General features: G+C 45.4%; 1 protein-coding gene across 3 annotated transcripts in view; it reads right to left on the reverse strand.

The window, feature by feature from the left end:
- DNAI1 (dynein axonemal intermediate chain 1) overlaps window positions 1-21,321 on the reverse strand; it is a 161,753-nt gene that overhangs the window by 54,869 nt on the left and 85,563 nt on the right. For all 3 annotated transcript variants that reach the window (XM_075739584.1, XM_075739582.1, XM_075739585.1), the window contains one exon: window positions 6,790-6,879. In XM_075739584.1, the coding sequence (XP_075595699.1) occupies window positions 6,790-6,879 (90 nt within the window). The remainder of the gene's footprint in view (window positions 1-6,789; window positions 6,880-21,321) is intronic.

Genomic DNA, 21,321 nt, shown 5'->3' on the forward strand with positions numbered 1-21,321 from the left:
TCAAGTTCAACATTTTTGAATGGAGATTGACACTGTCAGCTTAAATCCTTGTGTTAAATGAAATCACCCTGTGTGGTTTAAGATGGGAATTGCATATTATCATGGAGTTGTCAGGATTAAAGGGAGCGCTGGGGCAGGGGACATCATAGTGGGGGTCTGCTACAGGCCACCTGACCAGGAAGACCGAGCAGATGAAGCCCTCTATAGGCAGATAGGAGCAGCCTCACGCTCACAAGCCCTGGACCGTATGGGGGACTTCAACCACCCCGACATCTGCTGGAGGGACAACACAGGGCACAAGCAATCCAGGAAGTTCCCAGAATGTGTCGATGACAACTTTCTCCTCCAAGTGACAGAGGAGCCCACAAGGAGAGGTGCCATGCTGGACCTTGTTCTCACCAATAAGGAGGGCCTGGTAGGGGACCTCAAGCTCAAGGGCAGCCTTGGCTGCAGTGACCACGAAATGGTGGAGTTCAGGATCCTCAGGGCAGCAAGGAGGGCGCACAGCAAGCTCACTACCCTGGACTTCAGCAGAGAAGACTTTGGCCTCTTCAGGGATCTGCTTGGTAGGATACCATGAGACAAAGCCCTGGAGGGAAGAGGGCCCAAGACAGCCGGCTAGTATTCAAGGGTCACCGTTCCTCCACGCCCAGGAGCGATGAGTCCCAACAAAGAGGAAGTCAAACAAAAACACCAAGAGGCCCCCATGGATGAGCAAGAAGCTCCTGGGCAAAGTCAAACACAAAAAGGAAGCCTACAGAGGGTGGAAGCAAGGACAGGTAGCCTGGGAGGAATACAGAAACTGTCTGAGAAGCCAGGGATCAGGTTAGGAAAGCCAAAGCCCTGATAGAAATTAGTCTGGCCAGGGATGACAAGGACAACAAGAAAAGCTTCTATAGGTATGTCAGTGATAAAAGGAGGATGAGGGAAAATGTGAGTCCCTTCCGGAACAAAATGGGCAACCTGGTTACCCAGGATATGGAGAAGGCTGAGGTACTCAACGACTTCTTTGCCTCAGTCTGCACTGGCAAATCCTTGAGCCACACTGCCCGAGTCACAGAAGGCAGGGACTGGGAGAATGCAGAACCACCCACTGTAGGAGAAGATCAGGTTCAAAACTGTCTAAGGAACCTGAAGGTGCACAAGTCCATGGGACCTGATGAGTTGTATCCGCAGGTCTTGAGGGAAATGGCGGATGAAGGGGCCAGGCCACTCTCCATCATATTTGAGAAGTCCTGGCAGTCTGGCGAAGTTCCCACCAACTGGAAGAGGGGAAACATAACCCCCATTTCTAAGAAGGGTAAAAAGGAAAACCCAGGGAACTACAGGCCGGCCAGTCTCACCTCCGTGCCTGGCAAGATTATGGAGCAGACCCTCCTGGAGACTATGCTCAGGCACATGGACAATAAGGAGGTGACTGGTGACAGCTAACATGGCTTCACTGAGGGCAAATCGTGCCTGACAAACTTGGTGGCCTTCTATGATGGGGTTACAGTGTTGGTGGATAAGGGAAGGGCAGCTGACGTCGTCTAGCTGGACTCGTGCAAGGCATTTGACACTGCCCTGCATGACATCCTTGTCCCTAAATTGGAGAGACATGGATTCAATGGATGGACCACTTGGTGGATAAGGAATTGGCTGGATGGTCACACTGAAAGAGTTGTGGTCAACAGCTCAATGTCCAAGTGGAGAACGGTGATGAGTGGCGTTCCTCAGGGGTCGGTACTGGGACCGGCACTGTTCAACATCTTTGTCGGCGACATGGACAATGGGATCGAGTGCACCCTCAGCAAGTTTGCCGATGACACCAAGCTGTGTGGTGGGGTCAACACGCTGGAGGGAAGGGATGCCATCCAGAGGGACCTTGACAGGCTGGAGAGGTGGGCCCATGCGAACCGCATGAAGTTCAACAAGGCCAAGTGCAAGGTCCTGCACGTGGGTCGGCGCAACCCCAAGCACAACTACAGGCTGGGCAAGGAATGGATTGAGAGCAGCCCTGAGGAGAAGGACTTGGGGGTATTGATTGATGAGAAGCTCAACACGAGCCAGCAGTGTGCGCTTGCAGCCCAGAAAGCCAACCGTGTCCTGGGCTGCATCAAAAGAACTGTGACCAGCAGGTCAAGGGAGGTGATCCTGCCCCTCTACTCTGCTTTTGTGAAATCCCACCTCCAGTACTGCGTCCAGCTCTGGGGTCCCAGAGACATGGAGCTGTTGGAGAGAGTCCAGAGGAGTTGATCAGAGGGCTGGAGCACCTCTGCTATGAGGACAGGATGAGAGAGTTGGGATTGTTCAGCCTGGAGAAAAGGTGTCTCCGGGGAGACCTAATTGTGGCTTTCCAGTACCTGAAGGGACCTACAGGAAAGCTGGAGAGGGACTGTTTATCAGGGAGTGTAGTGACAGGACAAGGGGCAATGGGTTTAAGCTGAAGGAGGGTCGATTTAGATTAGATGTTAGAAAGAAATTCTTTACTGTGAGGGTGGTGAAGCACTGGAACAGGTTGCCCAGAGAACTTGTGGATGCCCCATCCCTGGAAGTGTTCAAGACCAGGCTGGATGAGGCTTTGGGCAACGTGGTCTAGTGGAGGGTGTCCCTGCCCATGGCAGGGGGGTTGGAACTAGATGATCTTTGAGGTCCCTTCCAATCCAAACCATTCTATGATTCTACGATTCTATGACTAAAACCTGCACTAATGGATAGTAACTTACCACCTTGCCAGTCTTTGCTTCCTACCATTTTCCTATTATCCCTAGAGCGGCCTGAGTTCCCAATACTCACAACCCCATGGGCTCTGAGATTCAAATAACATCAACATCTAGCAAGCAGCTCACCCAAGGGAAAAGCGCCCAATGTTGCTGTTATCAACTGAGCTCTAAAGAGTTCTCATTGCAGGCCATGACACTGCTGTGCTAGGTGCTGTACGAACTCAGGGCAAAAAGGCTGTGTCCCAAAGAATTTACAGTCAAGCTGGGAGACAGACAACAGATGAAAATAGACACAATGTGGGTGAGTACGGGAAAATGTCAAGAGGGCAAAGATCCATTCTTAGGCTAGCTTTGGGAATTAAAATACCACTGCAGAATGGAGTTGGTTGTGAATATAAGAATACCCTGGGGCTGATAAAAAGAACAAAGAACTAAAGATTAAATTAGTCAGCAGTGTGGGCTGAGGACTGGATGTTTTCATGAATCTGCAGATTTCCCACTGGAGCACTGTGAGAACAAAACATAACCTCTTAGCTCAGTGAATCAAGCTTTAGTTGAAGCTTCTCTAAGCTCAGAGCAGAACTCAGGTGGAAAAAGATTCTGCCTGGCAAAGTCAATCCCAGGGAAACGTATGTCAGGGAATATGGGAGAAGACCTTGTGAGCATCTGTTCAGTAGTGCAGTTCAGGGGCAGACATTGTTCTGTAAGACATTTTAATCATATTTTCAGAGTACAAATTTACAGATGGATCAAGAAAGGTCAAAACCCATAAAATAATGTACTTTCTTCTTCACTAATACGCACTGCTGCACACCCATGTGCCCTGGCCTATTCATGACAGTAACTGTTCTCTGAGAGAGCAGCAAGAACCAGGACAGACTCCTGCAGCCTGCACAGTCCAACCTTCTGTTCAGCATGTGGGTTACATCAAGTTGGATTCAGTGGGTAAAGGCAGGAGTGATGCTAAGAAAGAGGCCATATATGCTGGTGTGTGTGTGCAAGAATTGGAAAGAGCAGTGTCCAGAGCATCCAGGAACAGAGCATATTCCACACGTCGCCCACTGCGCATCCAAACAGGAGTGCTGATGGGCTGCTGGGAGTGCAGTCAGGACATGCTGAGCAGGCACTTGTCTCTGCTCAGGCTCCCGGGTCTGCCTGAGAGCATCTACCATGTCCAAGCCATGGCTGGTGGTCACATGAGTCTGGTCTGAAAAGCAGCTTTGGAACTGCCCACAGCTGATCATGTTGATATACCCTGTGCGTCTAACATAGGTCAGACGCATGGTCTGGGCAGGCCCAGAGATGTGTTAGCACACTTACTCTCTGTTCTAGTAGAAAGGCAAACCCCATGAGACCTCTCTTAGTGCACGCCTTTCTGCAGCCTTTCTCTGAAGATGCCTCCCAGCATCTCCACCTGGCCAAGGCCTCTGTGGATAGCTTCTGTAGCCCTCACCTTCACAGAGGATCTTACTTGCACAGACTTCCCTGTTGTGCTGCTTTTGTTTTGTACCCAGCTTTGCAGTGTGGAAAATGCATCTGCTCCTGGGGCTGTTTGTCACCAGAGCCATTCACATATTCTTCTGGGTAAACAGACTGTCGACAGTTTGGCCTTCCAGGAATACTGAACAATAATATGTTGCTTCTACCTAGCAATTGTAAAGCACTTTGTAAGCATTAGTGAATTAGGCCTTGCAGCTGCCTGTTTCCCTTTAGTTGTTATGAGGCTCAAGTGATGAAGGAGGACCAGAGCTGTTCAGTAATTTAGCTCTAGGTCACATAGGAAGGGTACACTATGACTTCTAATCAAATCTGGGATTACTGAGGATCAGCCTGAGAAGCAGTGCCAGGCTGCATCCCAACCAATTCCTTGACGTGGCTCTTCTTTTTGATAGGCAACGTGTGCACCCAAGGTGGGACAGTAGAGGTCTCCAGCTGCAGAAGTCCTGCATCATTCCTCGCTGTTTTACATCTTCATGATGACCCAAAACCAAGCCAAGACAATAGCCTAAGCACACACAGCTCATGCTGTCTCATGAAGTTTGTCCAAAGTAATTGTGCCCATTTCTAACAGAGACTACCAATATATTTGAAGAAGCTTTACTTCTGGATACTCCTGTCAAAAAGATTAACGAACTACTCTTTCATTTATTTCCTATTTGCACTATGCATTTGCAGAATAGAAGGCCTCTGGAGTCTCTTAAATTTTATTCTAAATAAAACTCAGAGATAGATCTTTTGTAAAACTGGAATTCAAGCAGATTGTCCATTTCTCCTTGCTGGGTACAAAACCATAGATTATAACAAAATGCTCTTTTCATTCTGTTTTTTGCTTCCCTGTTGAATCTCCATCCAAAAAAGAAACCAGACAACATCTAAAACTTTGCTGTTTTCCACCCCTGCCTGCTAAGTACATAACAGCTCTGGCAATTTCAGAGGTAACTTCACCTCAAAAAAAATCTTAAAACACTGCTTTTCACAAGGGTGTGGCCAAGTTTATAACAGAAATGCAATGAATAAGTAGAAATGACATACTAAGCAGAATACAGGTCTTAGAAGTCACACTAAGGATGCTTCAATAGGTATATCCTACATGCTCAATGAACAGGAAAAAAAAACAGCTTACGACATGGGAACACAGTTAAGCACAGATGAATCACAGAAATGTTGCAAAAGACCCTCTATCAGGTGACTTCCCATCAGAGTCCATCTGCAGCCTCTTAGGTTGTCCCAGTTGTGGCATTTCTCTGAAGTAAGAGGCTTAACCCAGTGTTTCTTGCATACTGAGTGGAGCAGGCTGAGCACACTTAGTTACTGAGGCTCAGCTGATAGGTATAACCTGCCAAGTTACCTCAACTGGACGTGTTTAGCTGTAGGGGTGTATTAACTGCTTCAACATAAGTTTTTGGGGCATTTCTATAGAGGGGATAAAACAGGAACTGAGCGCTGGGACAATGGTAGCCTGTCCAGGGAGCTCTCAGAGCTCTTTTGGGAGAAGGACTTGGGACACACTTGCAGGAGGGATTTTTGTATCTAAAGTGGCATGTATGACCCTGGAGGAGTTTATAAAAAATAAGTTAATAATCAGTGCCATCTGCATGCACCTACTGTGTTCATTAGAAGAGGCTCCCACTCCTGAAGTGAACATGAGACTAAGATTTACATATAATGCCCATGGAAGCAAGGCCTAAAATTTTCAGAGCAGACAAGCTTTGAGTAGCTTGGTGTAACAGGTTGAAAAAATGAGTATCCAAGAATGTAAAGAAATTTCTTTCCTTGCTGGGAATAATGGGACAGCTGCTTCAAACTCATATTTAGGGCAATTCAATTATTTTTTTAAGTAAAAGATTTTGAAATCTTCAAAATGTAGAATCAAACAGCCAACAGAAAAAATGCATGTTGAGATTCAGAGACATAAATCTAAAGGACATTTAGGGACATTAATGATAAGTTTCTATCAACATATGTACTCCAAAAGAAAAAGTGATCAAAGGCAGGGCATGCAAACAAGCTAACAGACATTGTCTTGGGTGTGAGCTGGCAATGTCATGGCAGGGGGAAACCCTCTGCCTGTCTCATTGCGTGTTGCCATCCCACTGCAAATGCAAGCTTACTCTACGCTGCTTTGGCAACAAGGGGCGAAATTTGCACCTTCCCTCTCCCATTCTGAATTGCAATCTGTAGGGGAGCGTTTTGGGGGTCAGAGTCTTGAAGCTGGCAAAGAAAGCAGATTATTCTGCTATGTGTCTGGGTGACCCTTCTGGGACAAAGAAAGTTTTAGAGCAAGGACCAGTCTTGAATTCCTGCAGCTGCAAAGCAGGAAAATGATCTCTCTTACTCAGGCCCATGGGGTGCTACAGATTCAGGCAGGAAGAAAGGTCCTGAGCAAGAAGTAGCTGTTTCTGCTCATTTCGAAATGTAATGCGGAGCCCCAGACCCAGCTGTGACTGCACTGCACCTGCGATCTTTTGCTGCCACTTCTTTTCAAACCTGGCTCATTATAAATAAAAACAAAACTAATGCACCATCGAACTTTGGAGGTAATTGGTTATAATTTGACTGGGAAAAGAAATTGCCACCTACTGTTTACCTTAACTAAAGTCCATGAAACAATTCGTCCATCTGAAGAGACAGAGAAGAAATTCAAATTGTTGTCCATGTCATCCTTCTGCCACTTGACCTTAAAAGAAGAAGACAGTCTCAGTCAGCATGGGGAACTCAGCATCAGCAGGACAGAGTTTCATGCCCTCAGCAGGGTCTTCTGAAATCCTTCTTGAAGAGCACCTGGTTTCTACCCCAGAGGCTTGCTGGTGCATAGCATGTGAGAACCCCCTTACCTCCATAGGCAGTTTCAGAAGTGTCCCCTGCACTCCTGTCACTCATTTTCCTGCAGAGATGCTCCAGAGAGGGGAAAAAGCCCCATGCTTGGGACTCTGCACCCACCCACGGCCATCTCCCCCAGCAGTGACAGGAGCATTGCCATCAAGGATGGGCTTTGTGAGGTGTCTGAGCTATGCAATGCTCTGCACTATGGCACAACACCAGCCCAGGGATCCCTAGGCTCCAAATAACACCAGCAGTGCCACAGAAAGATCCCCAAGACACTTGAGTACATCATTCTCAATGACCCTGCACAAACTAACCCCTTCCCATTTGGCTAATTACTCCAAGTGCAGTGCCATTTGGCTATCCCTTCAGCCAGACAACCTCAAATTAGCTTTCTGTCCCTATGTGGGGTGCAGACAAGCCCTTGCAGGCAATGTGTGACACGGGTCCTTGGGGCGCTTCTGTTTCCGGGAGATGAAAACATCTCCATTAAAATTGAAATTCTCCCTACACCTTCAGAGCATCTGTCTGCCTGGTAAGGAGATTTGCCTTTTGACTGTGACAGCTCTGCAGGAGAGATTAGAACTCAGATAAATGGCTTACAGTTTAGAAGAGACATTTCAGTTAGACCAAAAGCATTAAGAATGCTCGATCTTCAGATCTGGGAATTCAATCAGACTGAAGGGAAAAGGATGACTTGTCACGGGGCCTGTCAGCACACAGTCCTGTGGGCATCTGTCAGTTCAGGATGGGGACAAGCACTTCAGCTGGTTCTGCTGAGGTTTTCAAAGGTATATCTGATCCTGTCCAAGCAGTGCAGCAGATACAATTCCCTAAACATCCTTCCATAAACATAATAAATGGGCATGATTATCCTAGAGCTTACCAAATACTCTATGACCAGCTATTTATCTGGTACTTATTCCAGAAAACAAGCAGCATTCCCAATACTTTAATTACACAGATTGGGTATTCTGATGATACTTCCTTGAGAAAAACAGTGTTAATTCTGTTTTGTAAAATTGTTTATACTGTGAAGTTCTGTGGAGCATAAAAATTCAGCAAGAGACTCAGCAAAGAGAAATTAATCCTCTAGTGAACAGGTTTCCCACCTAGAACACACTATTCTGGGGAATGAAAAATAACACCTAAAAGGAATCCATCTGAGAATACATCAAAATGCCAGTTTCATGTCCATAAGGTGCAACTCAAGTGTTGCCACCACAGGAGTGGCATATACCTTTGAACATCCTTGCGCAGGAGAAATTGTAAGTCTCCAAGTGGAACCATTTCTGCTATCTGGCATTACAGGAATGGTGCAATTCAATACAGCCCAGAATAAAATGGCTAACTATAAAAAGACAGGTTCAACGGCACATATGGAGAACAGTGATTTCCAAGGCTGGCCATCGTGCACAAAATGTGCTGGATATATCTATTCCAGGAACATCTCCCTGGGATCATGAGCTACTGCTGACAATGACGGTCACCAGCAGCTGCTTCAGATGAAGGGTTTGGAGTAGTAAGGAGTTTTAATTCAAAGTGAGAAACACAGAATTCAGGGAAACTGATTACAAACACATGCCCAATGTGTCTCATACTGGGCACAGAAAAAGGGTCAAACCAGAGCTTTCCAAAATGCCACACTAAAATTGTCTGACAATAAGATGTTTTCATTTGTATGTCCAACACAATTCTCCTCTAACTCATGTTCTTCCTCTTCAATCTACTTTCCCAAATACTTGGAAAAAACAGTCACACTTTCCAGACAGCCTCTATGGCAAATTGACTTCGCTTGAGGTAGGGGAAGCTATTCCTTGAGACAGTTTCTCCTATGAAAACACTGTGCAAAGGTTTTGCCATTTAAACCTGGGAGCAGTTAGCACAAGTGACTCAGATGTCCTCTACTGGGAGAGGACTACACTGCAAGAAAAGGGACTCTCCAGTATCTGAAACCTGCAGCCTGAACCCAGCAATGCCCTGAGCTGCATGTGGAAGACAAATGCAGATGATACATGCCTGTACTGCAGTCAGTGTGGGTCTGAGCCATCCTGAAGACTAGAGACACCATCCAGGTTGCTTACACAATGCACACGTGAGTATCAGAGCTGGTCCAGATGCTCTCTGAAGGGAGAGTCTCAGCTTGCCCCCTATCAGAGCATATGTAGAGGTGCTCGTTAGTGAGCTCTGCTTGAGCTTGCAGGGGCAGCTGCAGCTCAGTTGCCAGCTCTGCCCTGGCCAAGTCCAGTGTAGACATTTTGCACCCAAGCTAGAGCCAAGTGACAGCCCACCACACCAGTGGAAGGCACATGCATAAAGGCTCACTGGGCAGAGTCCACACCGATCACTCTGTGCAGACACAGCCCCTGAGTCCTCATGTCTATGCTAATGCAACGTGTTGCAGGAATCTCGTCTGGAGGTGACCAACAACATAAGCGCTATCATGAGCTCATGTTTTTTTTCCCCAAGCCAATTCCTTTCAGCATTCCTCATGTGAAGAGCTTTTCCCCACGGTTTGCCCACTCCAGATACCCTCTCCATGATGGAGATTTATTCAAGTTTTCTAGCATCAGTACTCAGTTAGGTGTCACAACTACTTCTCTGCATCCATTGCACAGACAGGTGGAGTCATCAGCCCTAAAAAGCAAGTAAGATGATTTGCTTGGGGTACTCTTGCTCCTAGATTCAAGCAGTCAACAGTACCTGAGGTTAGGTACATATTGTAGACAGCTTGAATACAGTCCTTCAAAGGCATCAGGATTTGCCCTCAGATGACTGTCAGCAGCTCTCAGAGACGTCAGCAGCTCTCAGTGATGTCAGCTTGAATTTCAGAAAACAGAAATTGGCACTTAACACTTGCAATTTTACTTCAACACCTCTGACACCTTAATAGTGTTTGTGATCGTCTTTTCTCCTGATCTCTGAATACTATAAATGCTTATTAATTAGCCTTCATTATACTGCAATAAAATCTGGCATCTGCTCAGAACTGGCCTTTTCTCTGCTCCCAGAGGTCTGTGAACATGGTACAATCTTCTGTCATTTGCAGTATCCATGCTGTGCAGGGTGGGGCATTTGATGAGTGAACCAGGCAATTGTGTGCATAGTGGCATGAAGTTAAGTCTTTCCTGAAGTATGTGATAATCAGCCCAGGATTTTGGCTTCATGAGACAATTTACAGCTAAAGTTCAACTATGATACAATAAGAGTAAAGAACCCCATGAGAAAGGTAAAATGTGTGTAAATAGCAGAAAGGAGACAAGTAAACACAGAGCAGGAAGTAATTTGCTGTGCCTGATCATGATGGGACCTGTAATAAAATCAAGGATACGCTGCTATTTTTTCAGTGTCATCTTTAACCTGACTATTTTTGCAGTGCAAAATTAGTGTATGAAACTCACTGCTCTGAGAAGAGTCTACCAGTTTTTAATTTATCTTTTCTAAAGCCTGCTTATTTGTAAAGAAGGTGACACTATTCAAACCCATATTTGTTCATAGAAAAACAAAGATTAAAACCTGCATGTTCACTACTATGTACAGCAGGTTAGCAGGGCAATAATCCATTAATTCTTAGCAAGGGAATAATATCATCTTTGTCTATGGTAGCTGGCAATGGCTCCTGTTCACCAGTAGATTAGACCATTTATCCAATCTGATTTGAGAATTCCCATGTTTCTGATGTCATTCCTACAAAAGAAATAATGCTTGATCAGTGCTCATGGCACGGAGGCTGTTAGTCACTTGCAGTGACAAAATACAATTGGTCAAAAGCACACTGGCCATAAGGTTGACTTGAGCGCTTTGCAGGCAGCTGCAGGCAGGATCTGCCTGCCTTTCTTGTAAGGTGACACCTGCCACTGCCAACACAGATCCCTCCAGCTGGCCCTCCCCTTGCCAAAGCTCAACTGTGGGGTGCTACATGCAACACATGCACATTGACCAACAAGTAGTTCCTTCCCTTTCTATTAATTATCTTTGAAGGAGCCCTTCACCAGCATTGGAGTACCACAGCCCTGCTGCCACCTGCCCTAAGTGAAATAAGACCATTTTTGTCATTCAGTGCCTAAAAAAACCCAATAAAGTCTGCCACAGGTAGAGAAGAGGAAAGACAAAGGCATTATCAAATCTCCAGGTAACTCTTACATGAACTGGCCAAGATGCTCAGATGACTCCAGCAAGCAGACAACTCCTTGGGCTGCTGAGGAAAGTCCAGGCCAGTATCACCCGGGGACAAATTCCTTCCAGTGCCAACCTGGCAATCAGTACAGTCCTAAACAAAACCATCATGGCAATGCAGGGTTTGGAGAGACCCAAAAAGGACACCTATTCTGCTCTGAGGCAGACACACCCTTACCATTGGTGACAATTCACATAGGCTGTTCTCACAAGCCTCCAACAACAGGGACTCAACAGCCTCCCTGTAGATACGTCAGTGCTTAATTGGCTTTATACAGGAAACTTCCTTTACCACATGTCAAGCCAATTACTCCCCAGTGGACACAGACAACAACAGTTTATTCCTCTTTTTATAGCAGTCTTCAAACGGGCAAGAAAAGGTTGCTGTGTCTCTGCTCCTTTCTCTTTTTTCCCAACCCGACAAAACCAATTGCTTCAACTGTTGCTTCCAGGTCCTGCTCTCCAAGCCTTCACCATTCCTATTCTTCCCCTTCAGCCCTTCTCTGCAGCTCCAAACACATGCTACAGAGCGACCCCTAGGCAGTAGCAGACAGAAGTTACAACCTCCTCTATCTTATATTCCTGCTAATAAATAAGAATGACACATGTCTTTGTGCAACAGTATTGCATCGCCAACCATTGGTGGTGATCTGCTATACTGTCCCCTTCTGGCACTCTGCTGCCTAACCAGTCATCCCGTTTCGTACCTGTGCATTTAATATCCCCTTTCTAAACATACTTTTTGCTCTTGTTTTTATTGTATTTCATCACATTGATTTTGGGTCTTTCTTCCAATTTATCAAGATCATTTTGAACATAATCATGTCCTGCAAAGTGCCTTGTCCTCCCAAGGGGGCTTTCCTATTCTGTAATTGGAGTTGTTAATGAAAGTATTGATCAAAAGAAGACCAGGACTGACAGCTGGAGGGTCTCACTTGAAGCACCTTCAGAGTCTGACAGCAAGCTCTGTATAACTGAGCACACTGCCTGAGCCACCTGAGCAGCCTCTTTATGGTGATTTTACCTAATTCATATTTATCTACTTTGGTTATAAGAATGTCACTGTGTGAGCCTGGATCAAAAGCTTTAGTCAAGTCAAGATGGATAGAGGTGATAACCTTGACTGCCTCCGCCTTCTTCAGGAGGCCCATTTCTGTGAAACAAAAGAAAGAAAAGAAAAGAAATTATACTGACTTGACAATTTATTCTCGACAAATCCATGTCAGCTTCTCTGAATCACCTTATTATCTAGACATTTACAAATGGTTTTGCCATTTGTTCCAGTGTTTTTCCAGTCATTGAAATTGGTCTGGCTGGTCAGTAATTCCCTGGGTCCAATGCTACCATTTTCCTCCAGATATTTTTTTCACATCTTCCAGCCCTTCGAGACCTTTCCTCCTCTTCATCACCATGCTTGTCCTACAGGCCAGAGTGCAGCCTGATGCACAGCTGTGCTATCATCCACACTTTGTGAATCCCTGTGGCTGGCTTAGGATGCCTCTATCCTGGTGAACTGTCCAGACACTGGTATCTGGGCTCTGGTATCCTGTCCATGCCACTGCCCCTCCTGCATACAAGGACAGTCACTTTGAGGAAAGCACCTGCAGAAACATCTTTTGCCAAACATTGGCTCTACAGCATCAGTGAGAAGCATTTTGGGATTGATGACATCAGACTTTATATGTATCATATTCCAGTTTGCCCACATCACAGGCACACGAATGTGTGAGAGTCCATAAGCAAGCACAGAGTGATGCTTCCCTTCATCCATGTCCCAGCACGCACCCTAACCCTGCCTCTGAGTCAGGTACTCAATCAGCTTCGATGCTGTAAATGAGCTTGCACATAAACACCAAGCCTCTGCTTAAAATACAGGAAGGATGCAGCCAAAAACATCCCCTAAAATGCTTGTTAATGGTCTGAAATTGCTCTGGATAGTTAAGTACTCCAGGGTATGTTTAAGCTCATACTGCTGATGAGCAACAGCCCATCACATCTAAATATTCTTTAACTTACCCTTTCCCTATTCTGACCTGTGCTTTCATCCTCTTATTACATTAATCATACTAAGCAGCCAGTCTCAGACACTTACTGTAAGATTAAACAATACAGCATGATTTTTCATCCTTCTCCATACCACTTACTATTAGCTGAAAGCTTACATTAGTAATGAGCCTATATTCTTCATTCCTTTGACTTCTAACATGCTTCCCAAACATTTTCCCCTTCCCTTTTATTACCCAGTATAATCACAGCTCATTTTGCACATTTACTTTCTCTGTATTAATTTGCCTTTGTGTTTTTTCTCTAATACTCAGCTTTAGACCCATGTTCTTGTTTCTGTCTTCCTTTGTAGTTCACTGCCGAGCTCTAGATGTAGCTGTATGGGCCCCTCTTGAAGAGCTTGCCATCCTGCCCAGCTCAGCAGCCCAGTGAGTTCACCCATCTGGCTCCATAGCTGAACAGACCCATAGTCTCTTGCAGGAGCCCAGCTGTGCAACACACGAGCACAAGTGCTTCACAGCCTGCCTGGGCTCTCCCAGCCACCCTGTTTTCCCCATACCTTGGGCACACAGAGCTAAGCAGGGAGATTGGGGCATTTCTCTTTACACTCACACTAGCTGAAGACTTTTACTCAAGGCTTCCCACTGGCAAACACCTGCTCCGTGAGCAAGCATGCAAACACAGTGAGGGAATCAGTCCTCAGCTCTCTCTAGCTGTGCCTACGCTGGCAGCAAAGCATAGACAAGCCCATTGGTCAAAACCCCATTTCCCCAGTGTCTTTATGCACAAGCCTGGGCCAAAGCAAAGCACCAGCAGAGCTCTGGGGCTCTCTCAAGGTAGAAGAGCTGAATACATGCTGTGATTTAGCAAGGTTAAAAGCTCTCATGGATGCAATTTGCCTGCATCCATCACACAATGGCCCAGGTCACCAACTGATGGATGAACACAGTGTGGATACTCGCAGAGCCAGGCAGAGCAAAAGCCAGCTAACATGTCCAAACCTGGACATGTTAGTCCAACAGTGGGCACCTTTTGTCTGTGTAGAGGATACTTTCTCCATTTTGCTGCTCTCCTGTTTTTTGGTCTGCCTCAGCATCATGCTGAGGGCTCATGCTGAAGTGCTGATCTAAGACAAATTACTCCATAGGTCACATCTTCTGGAGCCAGGCTGATCTCTCCTGTGCTCTGGTGTGAATATTCTCCTGGACTCCTCTAAAGCAGTCTCTGAGTTGAGCTAAGAAGCAGTTCTCATTTCTTCCCTCTGTCACCTCCAAATGTGTTTCTTGTTGGTTCCTGCCAGTGACTTGCAGCAGAACGGCATCCAGAAACATCAAGTCATTACCAGCAGAGAAGAAATCTTTCACATTCTCCTCCTGTCAATGACAAATTGCCATTGTTTTTTATTCCCCTTCCTGTGTCACTTGCCTCTGCTACTTGCCCAAGGGATCTGCTGCAATGAAAGTCTCCTAAGACAGTCAGCTGATCCTGAGTCCGCCAACTTTCTGTTTTGCTGAAGCAAATAGTTTGTCCCTCCTTACTGCTGAGAGAAAGTAGTGCTTCTACAACAAAGTCCCCAAATGCCCTCCATCAAGGATATTACCAGCTATATGTTGTTTGCTGCTTATCATTCACCCCAGCCTGGTACCATAAGTGGGCCTCGCCGCCTCGCTGAGGATCCTCAGCCAGCGACCAGAAGTGAAGCCAAGGCCAGGCACCTGGAGGAACACACACAAAAAGCAAGGTTGCTCTGCTGCAATCAGTTACAAGAGACCCCAAAAATTATTCACTCGATCACCTAGAAAGTACAGGCTACTTCACTCACATGCAAAGTAATTCCAGCATCAGTCTTTATGCATGCAGGAGACAGGCAGAGCAAGTTTTAGAGGTGAAGAGCAGGGCAGTGTCTGGAGTCCCCAGTGCTAACTTGGACAGCAGTACAAGTTGTCCTGTGTGGGGGTGGGAGGAAGGAAGACAGAAAGCTTCATGCCTTACCATGGTTAGTTGGGATAAATGCAAAGAGTGAGCTAAATCCCGATGACTCACTTTGACTCGAGGTAGTAATGAAGATTTTAAAGAGCTGTGATAACTGAACACAGACTGCTTACTCCAAGATTTAGGTCAAAGCAGCCCAGTTAGCCTCTTTGGCTAAGTCTATACTTGGGGGAGAAGGAGCTCCTGGGCCCTGATCGCACTTTGGCCATACGATACCACTGTGGCAGGAGAAGATTTGGCTGTGCCCTGGCTGTGTGTGTGTCTGGGCTTCCTGCCAAAGGCAAACCCAGGCAGGCAGGGGGCAGCCATGGCAAGCCCCAGTTGGTCCTGCAGTGAGGGGGACCAAAACCATGGGGTGACCAGCATGCCCATCTTGGAGCTGGGATGGCAGGGTACAGCATAAAGGGCTCCTGCTCTGCAAAAGAGATTGCTGTTTTGTTTTAGGGCTTTTTACCATTCCTGTCTATTGCACTGGGAATCAGACAGAATTTCTGCTGTGGAACATCTAGCAAGAATGAAAGATCTCAAAAAAAACCCCAAAAACTAAAAACAAACCAAAAAAAATAATTTTGGTCAACATTGTCACAGAAGACATTAGTCCTTGATTTTGTTCTCAGAAACCCTGGTGTGAAATCTTAATCCTTGTCCCAATCCACATCCCTGGTAAAAGCACAGTGAATGGATGAATCTAGGTGCAACTAAAGAGGAGCGGCCAGCCTGCAGAGGAAGAATCAGGCCTGCCATGTACGGAGAGCTGGCCACTGCCAGACTCAGGAGTCTTTGCACATACAGAAACTTCATGGAGAAAAACAACCCTTACAAGTTGGGGACATTAACACCTTTCTGCTACTGCCTGAGACACCTGTATGGGGAAGAGATTTGAGACTCATTTTGGAGGGGAAAGTGACTTTTCGGGCCAGGAGGCCAGTGCCTGTGTGGACCCAAAATCAGATATCCCACAAAGGTTCATCTGAGTCTCTGCCTCTTAGACCCCATTTATTGTTTACACAGAGGAAGGCAGGTCCCACGACAAATGACAGGTAAAGAAGAAATATTAAGGCCTTCCTCATTTCAGTGCCATATAAAAAGATAAATCGTAACTAGACATTTAACAAAATTAACTTTAAGGAGCACAGGCCAGAATGCTGAGATAAGACAGATATAGCCAACTCTACAAGGCCTGATGAAATTCAGCCTAGGGTGCTTAAGGGAGCAGCTGAAGCAATCTCTAAATCATAAGCAATTATCTATGAAAACTAGAAGACAGGAGAGGTCCTGTAGGATCGGAACAGGGTAAAAATGCTCCCAGGAAACCCAAAACAAGATGTGTCTTGAAGGATAGGTTAAAGGACTGTGGACCAGTCAGTCTAACGCTGAACTTTCAGAGCTGGAACAAAGTATTAAGTCATCCATATGTATGTACAGGATAAGAAGATAAGGAACAGTGAATATGGGCTTGTCAAGGAAAGGTCTTGTCAAACAAAATTTATTTCCTCCCATGGCAGGGTAATGGGTCTAAAGGATCAGAGGGAAGGAGTAGATGTGATTTATCTTTAATTTTGTAAGGCTTTTGGCTTACTCCCTGTGGTGTTTTCAGGAGCAAGCTAAGAAAAGGAGGTCTAGATGGAATTACTATGAAGTGGACGAGTGATTGCAAATTAATTTTCGAGAGTTATAATCAGTGATTTCCTGAACACTTGGGAGAACATTTCTAGATGGTTCTCACAAGGGACTGTCCTGGGTCCAGTTCCATTCAATATTTTCATTAGTAAGTTGCATAGTGGATTGCAAAATACACAGAATATTTGCAGATGACACAGTTTAGAGGATCAGGACTCAAAGTTATCTTGACAAACTGGAGACATAGACTGAAAACAATAAGGTGAAATGTGATAAAGACAAGAGCAGAGGGACACAAACAGGAAGAAGAAAGCTTATAAACACGTAGAAATTAGGGATTGTCTGGCTAAGTGACAGCAGTGCAGAAAAGGATCAGAGGCTGGTGCAGGAATCAGTAAAGTGACACTGCTGGAGGGGTGGGGGAATTACAGAAATTCTTTTCATATGCATTAAAAGGTGTGTACCATGTAAGACATAGCAGGTAATGATTCCAGTCTGTCAGTACTGGTAAAGCCAGCTAGGTTGCTTCAATGCTTTGAAGAAAGCACTTCAGGAATAACACAACATCTGTGATGGCATGATGGGAAGAAGAAGACATTCTCAAAGCCTCTGCCAGTTCTCATTTCTGTGATTCTTGAAGAGTTCCCCAGTTCCAGAAAGGAAGGTGCAGTCTGATTTTAAAATCAGTCTCACCTCTCAAGAGTTTACTATATGTCATGTTCGACCATGCTGTGACCGCTTCATTCTATGCAATAGATGAGACTGCTTTGTATAACAGACAAGTCTTTTGAGTGTGAGTAAAAGCTGATGGAGAGATATAAATAAAAATTACTTTGATTTACATATATAAAAACTTAAATTCATTGAAAAATATTCCTTTCTTAAAATCTGTGTTTTCTAAATGCAAATGTTTCAGCTACGACAGTAATCTGCAGATAAGGGAGCTGCTAAGTGAAGGAAGGTTCCCTGTGCTATTCTATCCTTTTCAGAAAAAATCGTTGACGTTTTACTGTAAAATCATCCAACAAGACAGAACGGATCAGCTCAGTGTGCTTAGGAAGTAAACTTGCCTCCATGACTGAAGCCATCAAAGAGATAAGGTCTGCATGGACTAACTTTTCCTAAAGGTGAGCCAGTAATATTTAAATACTTGGCTGTACTATTTGCATTAGAGAAGAAATGGTTTAGAGAGCTGATGAATGTCAGAATGTTCAAAGATCCCAGTGCCTTCCAGTCAGTTTGAGATTCCTTCATTTCTCTTACATGTTCAATGTGCAACTCTGATCTAAGGTACTCCCTGTCAGCCTATCTGAAGTAGAAGTAGGGATTTACTCAGATGTCTCCTGACTTTACCTACTGTCTTTTTGTGTAACACAGCTTTCCTGATAATAAACATACCAGTTAAGAGGGTCAGGGTGGCTGACAGGCTTGGTAACAGTAGACAGGTACTGAAATGAAGGCAGCTGCTTCATCTACAAAGAAATTAGGCAGCAGCCAAGGCAGCCAGGTTGGCAGGACTATATCTCACCACACAGGGATGCAGGAGGAAGAACTCTTCAGCCTATTGCTATGATAACCAAAAGCATCTTAAAACATCGAAACAGATGACACGGCACAGCAATGCCTGGGTTCTCCTGGAGCAGCACTCGCCCGCAGGCCGTCAGTCACCTGCGTCATGGGCATAAGGCTGGCTGATGGCTTTATCCATGGCTACCAGCAAATACCAGGCTTATCCAGTGGAAGATGGTTTTTCCTGCTACAGGCAATAGCAGGAACTTCCTATCTAAAAAATTTGCAAATGGCTTCTCTCATTCTAGCAGCATAAGGCTACTTGCAAGTTTTACTACAAGAATTCCTGGAGTTTTCTCCTCCAAAGTCCTTGAAAGCTTCTTGATAACTGAGGGAAAACAGTTAGATGTGTTCACCAGCAATGAAGACACACTGTAAAATAAACACCCACATAATTTTTAGCCCTATAAACACTCCTCTTCTGAAAATCACTTCTCTCCAACAGCTAGATCAAGTGCCCTTTACCTTGATGGCATCTTCCTGGGATTCACACTCCCAGGCACTATCTTTTCAGTACCAATGAACTCAAGGGTGCAAAATCAGCAGACAGGAGCAAAGAATCAGGACCATTGCATCAGCGTGTTCACACATCATCTGCAAATTTGAGGTGCAGAAAAAGCGTGGCAAAACCTCTCCTACCAAAAATCACATTCAGCAATTCAGGGAGGGACTCAACACTGAGCTGAGCAGAGAGCATGGCCATGGGAGTGCCACTGTTGCAGGGCAAAGGCCAGCCCGAGGCTTGTGCATCACTCATGCTTCAGAGACTCTGATTTATCTGGAGGAAGCAGAGCTCAGTTATAAATAGCACTGGATAAGGCTGGCCTTGCTTTCAGTTTGTTTTCTTCCTGCTGGGATTCGGATGCTCTGCTTTGTACAGCATTTCACCAGGAATCTGTTTGTTTATTCCTCTCACAGCACTTCCCACTGTATTTATTAGGCTAGTATGTGAACAGCCGAGGAGCAAGGAAGCAGACATTAGACTCTCACCTGTTCGTCCCGTCAGTGGCCGTGTTCCATGTCAGACACAGCATGCAGCTGAGTGATGGGTGCCAGGGGCCAGCAAAGCTCAGGGGCATTTAACCAATTGCAATTCACAGCTCTTGGTTTCAATTCTTACTATGCTCATTGAACAAGATTTCCAATTTACAGACAAAATATGAAGTTCTCTGCTCTGTGCGCAGGGAAAGCAGACACGCACGGCAGGCAGGCTCGCATCCAAATCCCCAAGCTGTCTGATGCTGCTAAATCAGAGACAGCATCTGTAATGTGCGTGACAGAAGGGTCCCATCATCACAAGACTGAGCAGGCTTGCAGCAAGGACAGGGAGAGACAGTCCCAGGACCTGCCCAGTGCTGAGGGTCCCAGGTACCACACCGAGGTGTGGCAGCTCACCGTGGCACCAGGGGTGGGAGCTGTGGCCAGCCCTGGCTCCCCTCATCTTGCTATAGATCTGTACGACCTTGCTTGCACCATCCCTGCCCAGCTTGCCTCTAGCTCTGCCCTTATCACTTTCTTCTCTCAATTTCATCCTCTTCAGAGAAACACTCTGTTGTTTCACAGGCTGCATCAGTGCCGTTAAGACCCATCTGGTCCATACGCTTTCTACACCTATTCTGAAGATTCAGCAATCAGCAGTCACATTTCATAGGCCAGCAAAGAAATACATTTTATCGCTAAGATCCAACATAGTTTCCTGATTCCTGTTAAATATTTAGTTAACTTTTGTGACTGCTACAAAGCAATAGAACAGGATTTAAAGATCCAAGCAACCAAACAAATGCATTACAACTTCTCTGCCCTTTCAAACCTCAGGTTAACATTTTCCAACATCCCAGGGCCTTCAGGGACTCTTAAATTTTATAAGTGAAGTTTTCTCCACAAACTAGCACCAGTACAAGTAACAGGCAAAGAAAATTACTTTTACTTTGCTTGCAGACACCAGAAAAGAAATAAACAACCTGAAAACCCACAATAAGATGCTTTGGATCTTAAGTAAAAGGAAGAGGAGGGAGAAGAACAATAGAGCACTAGAGGAGAATCTATTTAGCAAGCAGCAGTGAGAGCAGAAGGCAGAAAGTAAGTCCAGCATCTGTATGAAGTACAGAAGGAAAAGTGGCATGAAAGCAGAAAAAGCTTCTTTTCAGACAAACCTTAAATGATCTGCAAGGGATGCTTCGCAAGAGAATTTCTAACCCACAAGAATTCATACCCAAGGCACAATTTAAAAATAATCAGCTACAGAAACTGAATCTCCAGAAGGTACAGCCTGATACTGTCTCAAAAAATACAATATCAAAGTTAAAACATCAGGGATTTTGTCCATTATTGTCAAAGATACTTAGGAAGAAGCATTTGAACACTTACCTTGCCTAACCTTAAAGTGGCTCAAAGAGTGTCCAAAGGGTTTTGAACAAGGGTGCAAGCATGCTGCAAAAGATTTTATCTAGCATTTCTGCCACAGCAGGATCTTGCACTTTCCGCTGCCTCCACCATGCCTAAATGAGCCCAAAGCTTCCAGATGAATTTGTGGCTCAGCAGAGCTTTTCCAAAAAATAGTGAAACTTGACTCTGTGGGAGACAGGATTTCCTCCAGTATGGCTGAGACTCTGCAGTGAGCTCTCCCAGTGACTAAAGACAACCAGAAGCTGCTGTTCTTGACCCTGTTTTCTACAACAAGCATATGGCAATCCTTAGCAGCATCCATACTTCCCTCCAGGAGAGGACAAGGGAGCAAACACAACACGTGTTTGTTGGCCACTAAATGCCTCACTGTGCTGCAGCAAGGAGTGCAATATCAGGTCCTCGACAGACTAGCACAACTACTGCTGCAACATCCTGTTACTGGACACAGAGTTCAGTTAAGGACTGCAGCTAAGGATGGCTCCAACAAGGAAGCCTCTGACAGACTGAGGTCTCTGGACCCAAATGCAGC

This window comes from Balearica regulorum, chromosome Z, assembly GCF_011004875.1.
Source record: "Balearica regulorum gibbericeps isolate bBalReg1 chromosome Z, bBalReg1.pri, whole genome shotgun sequence".
Taxonomy (NCBI): domain Eukaryota; kingdom Metazoa; phylum Chordata; class Aves; order Gruiformes; family Gruidae; genus Balearica; species Balearica regulorum.